At 44.1% G+C, this 14,838-nt stretch overlaps 2 protein-coding genes across 2 annotated transcripts in view; both read left to right on the top strand.

Moving 5' to 3' along the window:
- Nucleotides 1–224: 224 nt before the first annotated feature.
- On the top strand, nucleotides 225–8,029 carry SOX30 (SRY-box transcription factor 30). The gene is made up of 5 exons (XM_065644375.1): nucleotides 225–915; nucleotides 2,160–2,399; nucleotides 3,744–3,923; nucleotides 5,654–6,146; nucleotides 7,657–8,029. Exons 1-5 carry the CDS (start codon nucleotides 225–227, stop codon nucleotides 8,027–8,029), a joined length of 1,977 nt encoding a protein of 658 aa, XP_065500447.1.
- A 6,693-nt stretch (nucleotides 8,030–14,722) lies between these two features.
- The window catches only part of ADAM19 (ADAM metallopeptidase domain 19), a 34,702-nt gene continuing 34,586 nt past the window's right edge, over nucleotides 14,723–14,838 (top strand). The window contains exon 1 of the mRNA XM_065644398.1: nucleotides 14,723–14,786. Coding sequence (XP_065500470.1) covers nucleotides 14,723–14,786 — 64 coding nt within the window. The remainder of the gene's footprint in view (nucleotides 14,787–14,838) is intronic.

Consider the following 14,838-nt stretch of genomic DNA (forward strand, 5'->3'; position numbering starts at 1 on the left):
TCTGGGCGATAAGGCGGACCTCTCCATGGTTTCAGCGGGTGGGCGGAGCGTGGCGAGGGGAGCACGGCTAGGCCCGGGGGCGGGGCCTCCGCCAGCGGTCTCCATGGCGACCGCACTGTGTGGCGGGAGGCGGCTCGCTGCGCGCTCATTGGTGGGCGGTGGCGGCGCGAGGGCGCAACGGCCGCAGGGGCTGAACGGCCGCAGGGGCTGAACGGCCGCGGCCCATGGAGCGGGGGCAGCGGGAGCGGCCGCTCCGCCCCGGGGCTGCCCCGGAGCCGCCCCCGGCCTTCCGCCGACCCCCGCCGGAGGAGGCCAGGGGTCCCCCCAAGCTGCTTCACATCAAAGTCGAGGAGCCCGAGGCGGAGGAGGGAGATGGCCCGGCCCGCTGCGGGGACAGCAGAGGGTCAGCGGGCGAGTTCAGGCGCTCCCCGTCTCCCTGGTGGGGCAAAGAGGGGACCCGCGTTGTCACCAAGAGAGAAAGGGACCACGAATGGGGCAGTGGAGAAAGCCAGAGCGAGGCGAAGGTGCTGGAGAACAGGGGCGATGGGAAGGAGCCCTGGAGAGGAGCTGCTGCCAAAGCCGAGCTGCCTCCCGCGGCCTTCGGGGTGAAGATGGAGAAGGCCGATGGCCCGGCCGGCTCCCCGTGCGGCCCCGCTCAGCCCGGCCCCGCTGACCGCAAGGCGCAGCTGTGCGAGGGCTTGGGGATCCTCCCTGAAGATCTGAAGCTCCCGGTCGTGTTTCACCCCTTGCCTCCTGGCACCCGCATTCAGATCCAAGGGCCTCTGCCGCCGGAGCTCATCCACGTGACCAAAGTGCCGGTGAAACAAGTGCCGCTTAAAATGCAGTCTTTGCTGGAGCCCTCCGTAAAGATTGAAACTAAAAATGTTCCCCTCACAGTACTGCCCTCTGACTCAGGTATTCTGTTAAGAGAGCTTGCAAGGGTTCAGTAAGCGGCACACAGCTGACAAGTTATCGGATAAGAGAACACCAGTAGAAATGTCGTGTTGGAGAACCATCCCTTTGGGTAGACCGAAGTTTGTGCAACTCTCTAGTGTAAGATGTAAACATACGGGAGCAGAGTTCTCTATGGGTTTGTTAAAATCAATGCAGTTTTGTCCACTTGCTCCTTGACTACATTAAGCCCCCCTACAAGAGTGTTCAGAATCACACCGAGTTGTGATTGCAAGTTTAAGGTCAGGAATCTGCTCCATTTTTAAAGCTGTGAAACATTCATACACCTCTCTGAGAAAATCCGGATTTGTTAAATGAGGAACATTTTGAAACATCTAGATTAGAAGCTTACTTTTTTTGACAGATATCAAGACTTTCAAAATTAATGACTTAAAGTGAGCTTTTAAATACTAGATGACTTTTGCCCTTTTTTGATAATGTGAAAGAGTTCATTTCTAAGCCTTTTTCAGAGAGCAAATTGCTTGCTCGGGGATCAGTTGTGAGTGGTCTGGGATTCATTATGTCACCAGCTCAGTTTAAACACAGCCCGTATTTACAAAGAGCCAGTGCAGGGTGTCATGTAACAGTTGTTTGGTAACGCAGGTTCCTACAGCAAAAAAAAGTGTCCAAATCTGAGAAAAGAGTGAGAGGGAAAAATAAAACCCTCAACCAGAAACCCAGAACAGCAACGACCTCAGCTGGGAAGCCAGAGGCTGCACCAGTGTGGGACTGAGCTGCTGCACCATCACTAGAGCTGGTCCCTGCATCGTTAGAGCTTTGGAGACACAGTCCTGGTGGTGATGACAAATTTGCAGTGATACGGTCTATACTATACAATGTTTAGTTTATAAATTCATAAGTTTATTGATTAATAAGAAAACCATCTAGTCAAATGAAATCCAAACCAGTGTGCTAGCGGTCCCATAGGTTGACTTTCTTTTTTTCTTTTTTTCTTTTTTAATATATAACAAAAGCCAGGTAAATAATTCCTTATGCAGTGGTTCAGCAAACGTTACCAGAGGATACTCCCTTAGCCTTAATTGTTTTTCTAGGAACTGCTCTCCAAACACCCATCGAGTTTCATGTGTTCCAAAGCTCTAGTGATTCTTTTGACTCTTGCCAAATATCCTCTTGATGTACTGTTGAATGTAACCTATATTGCGTGTATTATCTGGAAGATGATCATCTTTCCTCGTTTCGTTGCATAGGTATGCCAGATACTCCATTTAGCAAGGACAAAAGTGGCCATGTAAAGCGTCCAATGAATGCGTTTATGGTGTGGGCAAGGATTCATCGGCCTGCCCTAGCAAAAGCCAACCCAGCTGCCAATAATGCAGAAATCAGTGTTCAGCTTGGACTGGAGTGGAGCAAACTGACTGAAGAGCAGAAGCAGCCCTATTATGATGAAGCTCAGAAAATAAAACAAAGGCACAGAGAGGAATTTCCCGGTAAACATGTATTTATTTACTTGAATGCTTTAGAAGTGCAACATTTCTTGAAAGATGGCTCTCCTTCATTAGAGCAAGTAATAGGGTTAGAAAAAAAAGTCACAAAAATTTCAAGCACACAGTCCTTCTGTCAGCTTTCTAGTGCCTGAAAGTATATTAATTTTTTAAAGCATCCAAAACGATGTTTCATCTTTCATAGCCTCTGACGTTTCTTATGGTCTTAAACGACTGCAGCTACAGCAGCTCTTCTGAACGCTTTAGTCTAATGGCGAGATACTGAGTTTAGTGTGAAGGGGGCCTGTTGCATCATTTTACATGGTCCAGAAACTGCTGCCCAGGTGGCCTGTGGTGACACATACATCCTTCCCTTAAAAGCAGGAAAGGGAAATGCCACAGCAAGCACGAACGGCACTGTATTCTGTGGGATTCAACATGGAGACTTGGGATTCTAAAATAACACTGTGGAAGGTGTTTCTCAGCCTTTTGTCAAAAGAGTTAAAAATTTGTACCCTTAACAAATTTGCTTCTCCATACCACTGCAGTTCAATAAATCAGATTATAATTACTTTGAACATTCTTTTTAAAAGCTGTTGAGACACCAGGTGTCATTATCCTTTCTCTCTCTGTTGTCATAATCCTGCTAGTTCAGGATTATGGCTAATCCTGGTAGACAAGAACTGACAAATCTCTCATCAATAAGCAAAAGATAAGAGCAGCACTCTCTCTCCTGCCCTCCTTGCACCATTAAAAAAAAACCAAAACAAACTTCTTTAAAGTTTCATTAAGAGTTAACCTATGTAAGAAACTGAGCTGCTCAGTGTAAATTCATAATGTATTTATACATCTGTTAGTGTTTGGTTAATATTGTAAGTCAAAGGCAAACATACTCCAAAATCTATCCAGGATTCCTAGTAGGTCATATTTTCCATTGTAACCTGCAGGTATATGTGAGGGTTAAGGAAACAATCAGGAAAGATCCCATTTTGAATGCAGTCATGGTTTTCTTCCACACCGAAAGCCGATGGTAGAGTTTTGTGTTCTCCCTAAAATGTTTTCCTCAGCTGTGCCACACCACTCCCCACTGTTCCGTATTTCCTTGTCTCACAAACAGTTATGATTTAGTAACATAAAAACAATGACCAAATATGTCCATTTTATTTCCACCTCTGATTAAATGCCCTATTTGCTAGTTCACTGAAACAAATGGAGTTTTGCCATTAACTGTAGGAGCAGGTTTTGGACTCATTTTTTTAGATACTTTAGAATAACAGATATCATAGCTTTACATAATGAATGAGACCATCCCAAAAATTGGATGTCTGCATCTTCTTTCATCTCTGACAGGTTGGGTTTATCAACCACGACCGGGCAAAAGGAAGCGTTTTCCACTGCCTGTCTCTGCTGTGTTTGCCGGCGCTCCTCAGAGCATCATCACCACAAACCCAGCTGGCATTTGTCCCTTCCAGCCACCTGCTTACTCTGTTGTCATCCCCAATGTTAAGAACAGTATTGGACATCCAGTCTGTGAGTTTTCAGTAGTAAATGATTTTAAAAATTCAGAATTTACCTGTTGTAGTAAAAGTTATACATATGGTAGTGTAGATTTAGTTCAAACAATTTCCAGTCTTTCTTAACACCACTGTTTCTATCTGTCCTCCCCTGCACTGAACCTCTGCACTGTTTCCTCAGCCTCTTAAATTCTTCTGGCTGCCTCTTCATTGCCCACAGATCTCTGCTATTGTCTTTGTAGTTCCTGGTTACCTCCTGATACCTCTAGATCTTTTTGGATCTCCATTACTATTACAGCTTCAACTGTTTCTTTTTCTTGTTCTGTCTCTGCCTCACGTATATCTTACCTCACCAGAAGGGAAGTTAGCAGGGTGTTAGTAAGGTGTGTGCTGCAGTATTAAAGTGGTCACTAAATCTGAAAAAGAAATGTTTCATTTGCACATTTTCCATGAACAGGTACTTAGGTATCTGTGCACACCTGAAATAGTTCGATATGTAATTGTTATGAACTTGCACATGCCCATGGTTTGAGCTCAGGTTTTGTACAAACAAAAATAAAGTTACAGAAGGAATTCATTAAAAAGTTGCACCTGGAAGGATCCTCCTTTGTAAGAAATCAATATGGGCAGTGAAATAGGTTGTAGCGTGAGAGCCCACAAGCAGCTATAATAGTTGGTGTGCATATTTTGTGTTGGAAGAGCTCTCAATGCACAAGTAGTGGATTTCAACAACAAATAGCTTAGATCCAGGCAATAGCATCTTTTCTCTAAGCATACTGACAAGGGCTGCTCTCTTTCTAATAAAGCAAGAAAATGAAAATGCCTGTTTATGCTGTGTGGCAATATTCAGACACGTAAAGAGAGCACTCAGCTTTGTTCTTTTGAAGTTCTGAGTGATGTGATCCTTTCTCAAATCCTTCTGTAAATCTGACTGAATAAAGTATTTTTTTTGTTTTCTTACCCTAGTATATTTTGTAATGTTATTGTCCTCAGATGCTACTGTATTTCATTTCAGAGTTTACTATGCCGTTGTGGTTGAAATTATTCTTAAATACAAACTATAAAAATGTGGACACATTTAGATCCTGTTGACTCAGAATTTAGAGTCTTAGAGTAGGTAGTGGGGTTTGAAAATACCTGTGGAATGTGTTTTGAAATCTTTCCCTATAAAGGCATCCCCGTTGATGTGCCGTGATTTGGAAGTGTACATTCAAGTGTATATTCTGCAAAATGTTTCAAAGTCAAATCGGCCAGCTAGTGTGTTTGTTGGTGAAACAAGTAAGAAAACAGACTGGAGAGTGGGGTGTTTTAACTGTTGCTTCTGCTCTTCGCTGGTGCTTTGGCACCACACAGATTTGCTAACAATTTGGCTTACTCCAACTCAACTAGTAGGCTTGGGAGGTCTTCTGAGCTTCAGGTGCTGAATGCACACTCCAGCCCCATTCTGTGGCCATATCAGGGCAAGACACAGCCCTCAGCAGCCTCACAGCCTCAACACTCACTAGCCAATTCCTTCGTCTTTCACCCTTGGGTTTCTGTAGAAGGAAGCTTGAATGTGTGGGATTGCACCCCATCTGCCAGAACACATGTAGGCCAGGCGGTGTGTGACTGTGAGTTGCAGGGAAGTAGTGCTAGAAAGTGGTTTTGGGGAAATGGTTCTGGCTCTGGCTGCGGTTTGCTACGTTACTGTTTATGAAATCTCTTCCTCTGTTCATGTCTGATAAATAACTGTTCTGTTTCCTAAAGGTGAAGCTCCTCCTGCGATCCGTCTGCCAGCTTCTTCCATCCAACATGCTGGTCCAATTACTCTTTTCCAGACTACTAGTGCAAGCACCGCATCAGTGGCTGTTCCAGCTCCAACCCTGCCCCTGCGCCCTGTCATTTCACCACAGCACTTTGCTGAACCTGCTCAGACAGAAGCTCTTGATGTACCATCTGGGCTCAGCTGCTCTCCTAAGAGACCTACCCCAGTTTTCATTGAGAGCTTCAGCAGAAATCCGAGTAACGTAACCACCACCAATGGCAGATTTTCTGTCTCTAATAGCGAGCCCCCAAAGGAGTACCCAGGGGTTTCTATTTTCCCTAGAGGTGTACCTCTTCCCCAGGCTACTCCTTTTCTTCACTCACATCTTTGTGAGTCTTTTCCCATCGGTCAGCCACCCAGTTTGTTTGGAGTTCCTCCTCGCTTTTCATTTTACCACCCTTACTTTGTACCTGGACCACACTATTTCCCCTCAAGGTAATGAAACCCTTCTTTTCAATACCAGTAAGAACAAATGCTAGACGTGTAGTATCCCGTAGCTACTTCCTAAGCTAAACAGGCACAGAAAGGCCCAGTGCTCTCCCAGCAGCAGCTGTGCTGGTCAAACACAAGAACTCTGGTAGCCGACTGATGTGCTCTCATTTCACAAACCCATGGCTATGCTTATTCTTTGTGAGGCATCATTTTTCTTTCAGGACCATGCAAAATCAAATGTAACACATTATTATGACTATTAGACTTAAATTCTGCCCGTTTATTATTCCTACTAGCAGCAACAAGCAGTATGTTCCTACAGCAATAAGACTACCTGGTCATGAATTAGGGCTGATGATGACCCATCAAACTCAAAAGAACTTAATGAGCTGATAAGTGCAATACAATACATTTCTATTTTTGAGGTCCCTTAAAGAAACACAGGGCACATATTCCCCAAATTGCTAAAGATAAACTTTGCTTAGCCCTTGGTCTGTGAAATTAGAGTTTTGTGAGGCCTTCGTGAGGGAGAGAAGTGTTCTTGTTCCATAGAAGACTGTTCTGAGTTCACACATTAATGGACTTCTGCCAGCTGCCAGCTTTGCTAATGCCACGATCTTTCTAATACAATGATTTATAAATTCACTTTCCTATAAAATCATTTATTTCATACAAGAACCATCATTTCTAAGTAGCATCGACAGTGCAAAGGCATGTGTGCAGATTTATGCACTAAAAATTCAAATGTTAGATTGGAAAGCTGCATAGTCTCTTTGAAACCTCAATACACACTGTATCAATGTCTTTATAATGTCTGTACTGTAGAGCTCTGTCACTTCTTCACATATTTTGTTTTCTTAACAATGTAGTTCATTTCTGTAACTGTGTGTCATTCTGCATCAGAATAAAAATACAAACTCCTGACACCAGAGGGATACAGTGACATTTGACATAGTAACTTCCTGCAACCTACTGGGGAGTTGCTTTTTAAAAATTTATCACATTCTTTAAATAGTAACGTTGTCAACCACATATTGGGCACAATGATTCTCTCGCAGTCTTCCTGTTTAATAACAATGTAATGGTGCGAGAGCTCACCCCAGGAATAAATAAGAGCGTTTTACCCCAGCCCCGTCACAAATTTTGGCATACGGAAGTAACACAAACTGACTTTTGATGTTTCGTTTTACTCTTCTATCAGTTAACGTACTGCAGGCTTATCCAGTACTGTTTTTTCCACATTATTTCATTGATAAATACAATGGGTTTGTGTTTGTTCTCAAAGCAACGTCATGCATGTATCTAGCATGAAAAGGTGCGTGTATACAGATATGGAATCTATGCATGACACTTGTTATGGACTCAGTGTTTAGAATAGGCATGGTTTAAAAGTATGCATGTTTTTGATATTTCGACAGGATAAGCTGCCTAGCAAAGAACATTAGCGTCATTCTCGTTTTCTTAGCTGCGATCTGCATTTCTGAAAGCCAACTTTCCATCTCTTTCATTGCAGCACATGCCCATTTAGCCGACCTCCATTTGGCTGTGGGAATTTCTCCAGCTCAGTGCCTGAATGCCTTAGCTTTTATGAAGACAGGTACCAAAGAGCAGAGGTGATGTTTTCTGCTCTGGACGGAGACTATCCTTTCAAGGAATACCCAGAAGGAAGCGTATGTGAGGAGCCCCGCAGCTGTGAGAGCCTTGACGTGGTGTCCTGTCACAACAGCGGCAGCGAGGAGCGGTATTTAAGCCCCCTGCCACAGCTGGATGTCGGAGCGTTGGAGGAGGTTTTGTCAGCCACCCCATCTTCTCCCTCCAGCATCCACCTTATCAACGTAACTGACAGCGACGAGGAAGACGAAGTAAAGTTGTTGCGAGAATTGTAATTTTTAAAACAAATTTTAATCCAGAGAAATATCGTAGAATGGGAAATAAGTGTTTTGCTCAACACTGGCTTTTCAACCAGCGTGTTCAGTGGAAAACCCTTGTAGCTTGAGCAAGCTGTACAGATCATTTCGAAGAGTCTGATGACCTGTTTGTATTTTGAGAGATCACACACAGATCTGGGGAGGTCAAAAGCCTCTGGAGTTTCACCTGCTCCATCAGGGAATTGTTTGGGCTCTGGCTTCAGAAAGCACTTACACAGGAATTCAGCTCTAAGCATGTGATAATGTGCTTTCCTGAGGACAGATGTGTTTAAACACATCCTTTTAATGCCCAAATAAGCATTTTGATGGTATTTGCCATAATTTTGTAGGTATTACTTTAGGAGTTTCAGCAAGTGAAATAATTCTGGTTTGTGACTGTACTGTAATTCTTGCTGCAGTAAAATACTAGAAGGCCTGGAGAGTGAAGTCAAGAATTATTCTACAATGCTTTATTTTTTTCCTTTGATGAGACAGTTTTAAACTTAGTTTGTTTAATTTTTGACTGTAGTTTGTGGTACAAGTGCTATATAACACACTGAAAATTTACATCAGTTTCAGTAGTACTTCGGTCTGCAACCAGTTCCTTTAATAAAAATGGGATTGTCCAGAAGCTGTGGTGAGTTGTGGTAGCATCTAGAGAGAGAGGAAAATTGATGGAATCTGGCCCTGCGACTTACACTAGTGGGCTGTGACTTGATTCCTGAACATAGTTATTACTCTAAAGAATTTTACACAGAATACCAAATTCTCTGAAGAATATCAAAGGTTTTTAACAGAGACAGTATCTGTGCTGAATTTAGAAAGTAATGAAATACAAAATTTTTTTGGCCAAAATTCGTAATTTATGTTAATAATTTTTTTTCCCCTTCCCTTGTTTTGTGGAATAGAGGGTCATTTTCTTCCAGGAATCCTATTATTTTACTGTTGTTTCAGTTGAATAAACTTACCTGAACAATGTATCCCTAGTGCTTCATTTTAAACTGTGGACATGGAGTGGAGTGGGGACAGATAAATCGTAATTCATGGAACCCACAGACTCACTGTGCAGCTGAGCTGCACGTGCCTGCAGTGATGAGCTGAAGCCACTTTTTCAGACCATGTGGGCCACTAATACTAGTGTATGTGTGTGTGTATTTATAATTATGTAAATCCATCTACCAGAGAAATATGGGAAGAACCGAAAGCCATGGTCAGAGAAGCCCATCCATGCTGGGCTGCCAGAGAGTGCTAAGGAACGATTCAGAGGAAGTTTGACCATCTCATACAGAACATCTGGTATTTTATGGGTTATCACATTGGATCTGTTGGACTCTGAGTGTCCTGTCAAACCTGAGGCTTAGGCCCCCTTTATCCATAGGGTCTGCATTACTGATAAAGACAGGTACAAATGAAATTTCCATATGCCTCAAAAGTTAGTCCTAAGTCAGTGTAGAGCAGATATCTTCTGGCTCTTTGCATTTTAAGTTTTCGGTCTTATATCAACATTTTCATGCTTTTCTGCTTCTGTGGGCTCATAACTCTGTTTTCCAATCCCAAAACAAAACCGCTCATTTGAGAACTACTGTATTTTGTAGTTAAAGAACACAAAAGCATGAAAAATCCTGGCTACCCTACACATTGCAGCCATGTTGTAAACAGCCCACTGCTCCCCCTGCATCTGCAATGCAGATGAGTCATTAAGAGGAAAGTCTTATAAATAGTAGAAAATGCCTGTTCGTTTCTAAATTATCTTCTCACTGAAAGCTGATCTGGCCTCCAGGAATGCATGTGGGCAAATGCACTAATTCCTACACAAGTACATTTAAGGGTATAAAACAGCTGTTTGTGGGATTATTCTCTAGGTCTAACTTCCCTCTTATCCCATTTTTCTTTTTTATACACTATGGTACAATATAAGACATATTGCAGTGCACCAGGATCTAGAATGGTTGCTTGCTATGGATAATACAAATTTACTTGCTCCTATCTGGGGGTGTCAGCACTGTTTGAAGGGAGGTGCCTCCGAGCTGCTCGCTTATACCCGGTGCTTGTTGTGAATCTGGTGCTGATGGCTCTGAGTGAGCTTCAGTGGACTGAGGGATCCAACATTTGCTGCACAGCATCTGTCTGCTAATAAGAACTTTGCTGTTTGTTTAGGAAAACACAGTGTTCTACCCTCAAGTGGAAATCTGCTCTGTTTAATACCACAGAGGCCAGAAGGAGAGAAGGCTGAGGTTTAACACATCCTGGATGTATCGATGTGAATCAAAATGTAGGGCTGATCCCTCCTTCCCTTCCAGCGAGACCTGAAGTCCTGAATGGGTCAGACGGGATCTGTGCCTGCAGGTCTGTGGCGTTGGACTCAGCCCTCAGCCGAGCTCTCTTGAAGACCATTCTGTCTTGTCTGCAACAGAAGTAAAAATTACACAAACAACCCATCCAAACCTGGCTTCCTCTGAGTCATTCCTTAGCATGCTCTGGCAGCCCCGCGTGGAGGAATTCTCTTGTGATCGAAGAGGTTTTTAGTTCCCATTTCTAGGTCATTTTCAGCCCGCCTTTGAACTCATCTCCTAAATGCAGGTTCCTGAAGTGCCAAGTATCTGTGCTGTTCTTTCTCCCCTTGCAACATGTGAAGCTGGTCACAAGCAGGGCCAGTCCCATGGTGACCGTGTGCCCTCCTGCTCCGTGGTGGGGCAGAGGGTCCTTGAGACATGAGAAACGTATTCTACTCTCTTCTAATATTTTTTTCCCTCTTTCTCTGCTGTTTACCTTAATCTGAACTAAAAGCCACCTTGCATGCTTCTCGGCTTGAAAAACAAATCAGATGCGGCTTTTCCAAAATTTGTTTTCCTCCTGCCGCTGTAAAGGTCTAAAGAGATTCAGCAGTGCTGCATCGCTGCCTCTGGCTATCCATGCACAGAGATGAGCTGCTTCTCCAAAGTTACTGTACAGTTTTATGGATCAGATGTTACTAAAAGCCCTTGTGCCTTTACACTTGTTGCCTTTCTCTTATGAGAATGAACTACTTCGGTATAATCAGTATTGCATTTGAGAAATTTGCAGGCGAGGGCTACAGTGCTTTACATGTACAAACATGGTTAAAAAGATGAAACATGTCTGCATATACAACCTTCTACCATTAAGCTCACTTGCTTGTAGGAATGAAGAGAAGTAGCAGCAGCGACCCACCCTTTAAAAAAAGCAGAGAGAGTGCTTTGATATTATTTCACTAACAGCACATTGGGACAAGCCCTTGTCTGGTACCTGATCATCTTACAGCACTTCTCCCTCTTTGGCAGGACAGCTGCTCTAAGGCTCTTCCAAGTGTTACCGCTGTCATACATGGGTGGTGGAAAAGCAAAGCTAACCAGAAGGTTCTGGGTCAGCCAAAGCTGTTAAGACTCAGAATAATGAAGCTCACTGTTAAATCTCCAGTTCCCTTAGTGGATTCACAGCCTTCCTCCTTTGATCATTCCAAGTGATCTGAAGGAGAAAAAAATGTTCTGAAAAATAGAAGATTTCACATTCCACTGAAGTCAGCCGAAGACATAAAATTTCTTTAATCAGTGCATATGTCTGAAATGCAGAGGTCAGGCAGGACAAAGAGTCTTCTACCTTCTCCTTCTAAGACTTTGATTGTTGGTAACATTTTGTCCAGTGTCAGCAGGAATCTTTTCAGAATGGTTCATTCAACAACCTTTCCCATTCTGAAGAAGTATTACTGAGCCTTTAGTCTGATAGGCATCCGAGTCATTCTCTGCATAAGTCTGTTTCTTTAGCAGGTGTTCTCTTTTCTAGGTCTATCTCCTTCTAGGTAGCTAACTCTAATTTACTGTGAACATAATGAGAGAGTCATCACATTTTTCTTCCCAGCTAACAAGAGTAGCGTTAAAACATATTGCAAACTGTCCAGTAAGTGCAGAAACCCCACTGCAAAAGCATTCTCAGCAGCTTTGACCTGGGGGAACTGAAACACCTAATTTTCAAACCTAGTGAAGGTGCTGCATAGAGGCTGCAGCTAAATATGTCCATCCCTTGATCACTGGGGGTGCAATAGATAAGGGAACAGAGCTCAGACTTCCAAATTCCCAGCTGATACCTTTAATGAGGCAATTGCGATCCTGGAGGAAATGGGTCTGAGTCTATGTAATTTCTAGATAACCCAAAGCCTGACCCTGCTCTTTGAATCAGGCAAATGTCCTATTGGCTTTGGTAAGAGCTTTTTGAAGAGATGGGCACAGGCAGGATCTGACTCATCCTGTGCCAGAGGCAGGTAGCGTTACAGCCTCTGAGCACGGTTAGTAGGGCTGGAATATCCTGAATCTTTCCATGCAAGGATGTTCCAGCAATGTAAGTGGTATATCATATATCTATAGATAGATTAAACTATATATAACTGCACAATCTCTGGTTATATTTTTATAGAGGGAGTTTCTGGTGATTACAAATTAAGATACCAATTCTCATATTACTAAGATCCAAATATAAAAATATCGCTGTATAACAAATGCAAATATTGTCTGTAGTTCATTTTTATGATACAGGAGTGCTGACAAAAGTCACAACCAGATAGTTACTGGCCCAAGTATTTTAACAGTCTTAAAATAAGACTCCTTTTATATCATTTTATGCCTTTTAAAAAAAAAATCTTATCTTCTTATAGAGAAATATATGGAGCAGTCCTTGTGAAGATTTGTTGTACTGGGAAGATTTGTCACAGTCTTTCCGTCCAAATATACATGTTCCTCATCAAAGTACTTTTTTTTTCCTTTGGGTAGACAGAAATTTTATGCAGGGATGAAAGCAGAAAAGCTAAACTTGTGTCTAAATTTGGCTTGCATTTTTCCTTATTTATAGTAAAAGCACCAACAATAGTGCTGTTGTTTTCTTCTATATTACAGGCAGCTATAAATAAATGGGAGAGTTCACAAAAAATTCAAGATTTCCCTTCAGGATACTCCATATGATTAGAAAATAGCTGAAATGTGGTCCCTGGATTTTTGCTCTGGGAAATAACTTGATTTAGTTGTGTGATGAAAATTTGTGACCTGTCTGTGGGTCAGCCAAAATGTCATTTATAGCCCACTCACCCTCATGGTTCCCTCTAGGTGTCCCCAAGGTGTCCTAGCTTTCTTCTGCCAGGATGGTATCAACAATAAACTGGCTTTCGCAAGATCACAATGGTTCATCATGTGAAGTGCTGGGGTATAGAGAGGACACATATGAAAGTCAGAAACCAAAATGGCATCTGCAAATGGAAACAGTCGCATTTCCTTTGGGTACAGTACAGGAATCAACAAAGACCTTCAGCAAAGGAGACCTCAGCGGTTTCAATAGCATAAATAAACCTCTGGACAAGAGACAAAATTACTATTATCTAGCAAACCTTTATTCTAAACAGAATATTAGTTTACCATCGGCCTGATTTACTGATACACTCTGAAACATAGCCAGGTGCAAATTCTCCCCATTTCTTAAGTTGTTTTCCTGCTGGTTCACTTACAGAGGCACTTTAAGGAAGAGATGAATGGAAAGGGTTGTAGATCAATGGCTGTCCATCGAGTATGACTAAGAAGGGATGCCTTTCCTTGCCACTCAGAGCTGACCCCATAAAAACGCACATCAGTCCGCCCTTGCAGCCTTGCTAGAGTGGCTGCAGCTGAGCTGGCCAAGAACCACAGCAGAAATACACTGACACGAGGGAAGGCAGTTGCTTTTCATGGGCTCAGTGTGCGCAAGGAGCATCTACAGCACCACAGAGCTCAGATGTTTGCAGCTGGAAGCCTCAGCATGACCCCCCTAACTCGGACTCTCGTCTCGGTGTGACTGTGACCCCACTGACCAACCCACTGAGGCACTGGGCCTGGTGGGCCCCTGGGTGCTCATCCCCGTGAAGGGTGGAGGACCAGCAAAGAGGTGATGCAGGGACTGCAACTCCTGGCTCAGCCCTGCAGGATGCAGGAGAAGACAGGGATGCTCCTTTGGGAGCCTGATGGGAGTGAGTGGATATCCCTGAAGGGCACAGGGAATATGAGCTGTGGATGCTCCCAAGCCCTTCTCCAACCCCAGCCCCTCCATGTGTCTTAAGGGAAGAGAGGCAGTGAACATCTTTTTGCTTCTGCCTGTTGATATGGGCACAACAAATTTCACTCTGTATCCCTTCAGCTGTCCAGGGGCAATACGTTTCCCAGGAGCAGAGGGATTTAGAATGGCTCTGGAAACACGGGTTCAACTATGAATGACTTGATAGAATCACACATAAACAGAATAAACAAACAAATAAATAAATAAACAAAGCCATAGCACAGCTCCTATAGAAGCCTCTTGACAACTATTTGGCTGCTGCCCTCCGCCAGCTCTCTTTGCTAGCTTTAGAGAGAGAATGGATTTCCCTGCTGGTAAAAGAGCTGGGATGTGGTGGGGGGGGTTTCCAGGGAGACCCCCAGGGGGAAGTGCTCAGGCTTCCCTCTGCCCCGGGTACCGGCGGGACAGCCCAGCCCTGGAGGACAGAGCCGCGATTGCAGCCGGGGCGCATCCTCCAGGTACTGCCCGGGGTGGGGTGGAGGAAGAAGAGGAGGAGACACCCCCACCCCCAGGCAGGGGGAGGAGAAAGCCGCGCCGGGCGGTTTTATAGGCGAGGCGGCGGCGGAGCGGCGTGTCCTGCCCGGAGCCATGCGGGGCCGGGGGCTGCTCTGCGGCATCGCCCTCTCGCTGCTGCTGCTGTGGCCGCCGCCCCGTGAGTGCAAGTGGGGGGGGCTGCAACGGACACCTCAACCCTGCTAAAGTGC

Source organism: Caloenas nicobarica, chromosome 13 (genome assembly GCF_036013445.1).
Source record: "Caloenas nicobarica isolate bCalNic1 chromosome 13, bCalNic1.hap1, whole genome shotgun sequence".
In the NCBI taxonomy this organism is placed as follows: Eukaryota; Metazoa; Chordata; class Aves; order Columbiformes; family Columbidae; genus Caloenas; species Caloenas nicobarica.

Coding starts and splice junctions, on each gene's coding strand:
- SOX30 (XM_065644375.1), top strand. CDS start 225: ATGGAGCGGGGGCAGCGGGAGCGGCCGCTCCGCCCCGGGGCTGCCCCG. Junction 916..2,159: donor AGTACTGCCCTCTGACTCAG/GTATTCTGTTAA, acceptor TTCGTTGCATAG/GTATGCCAGATACTCCATTT. Junction 2,400..3,743: donor GCACAGAGAGGAATTTCCCG/GTAAACATGTAT, acceptor CATCTCTGACAG/GTTGGGTTTATCAACCACGA.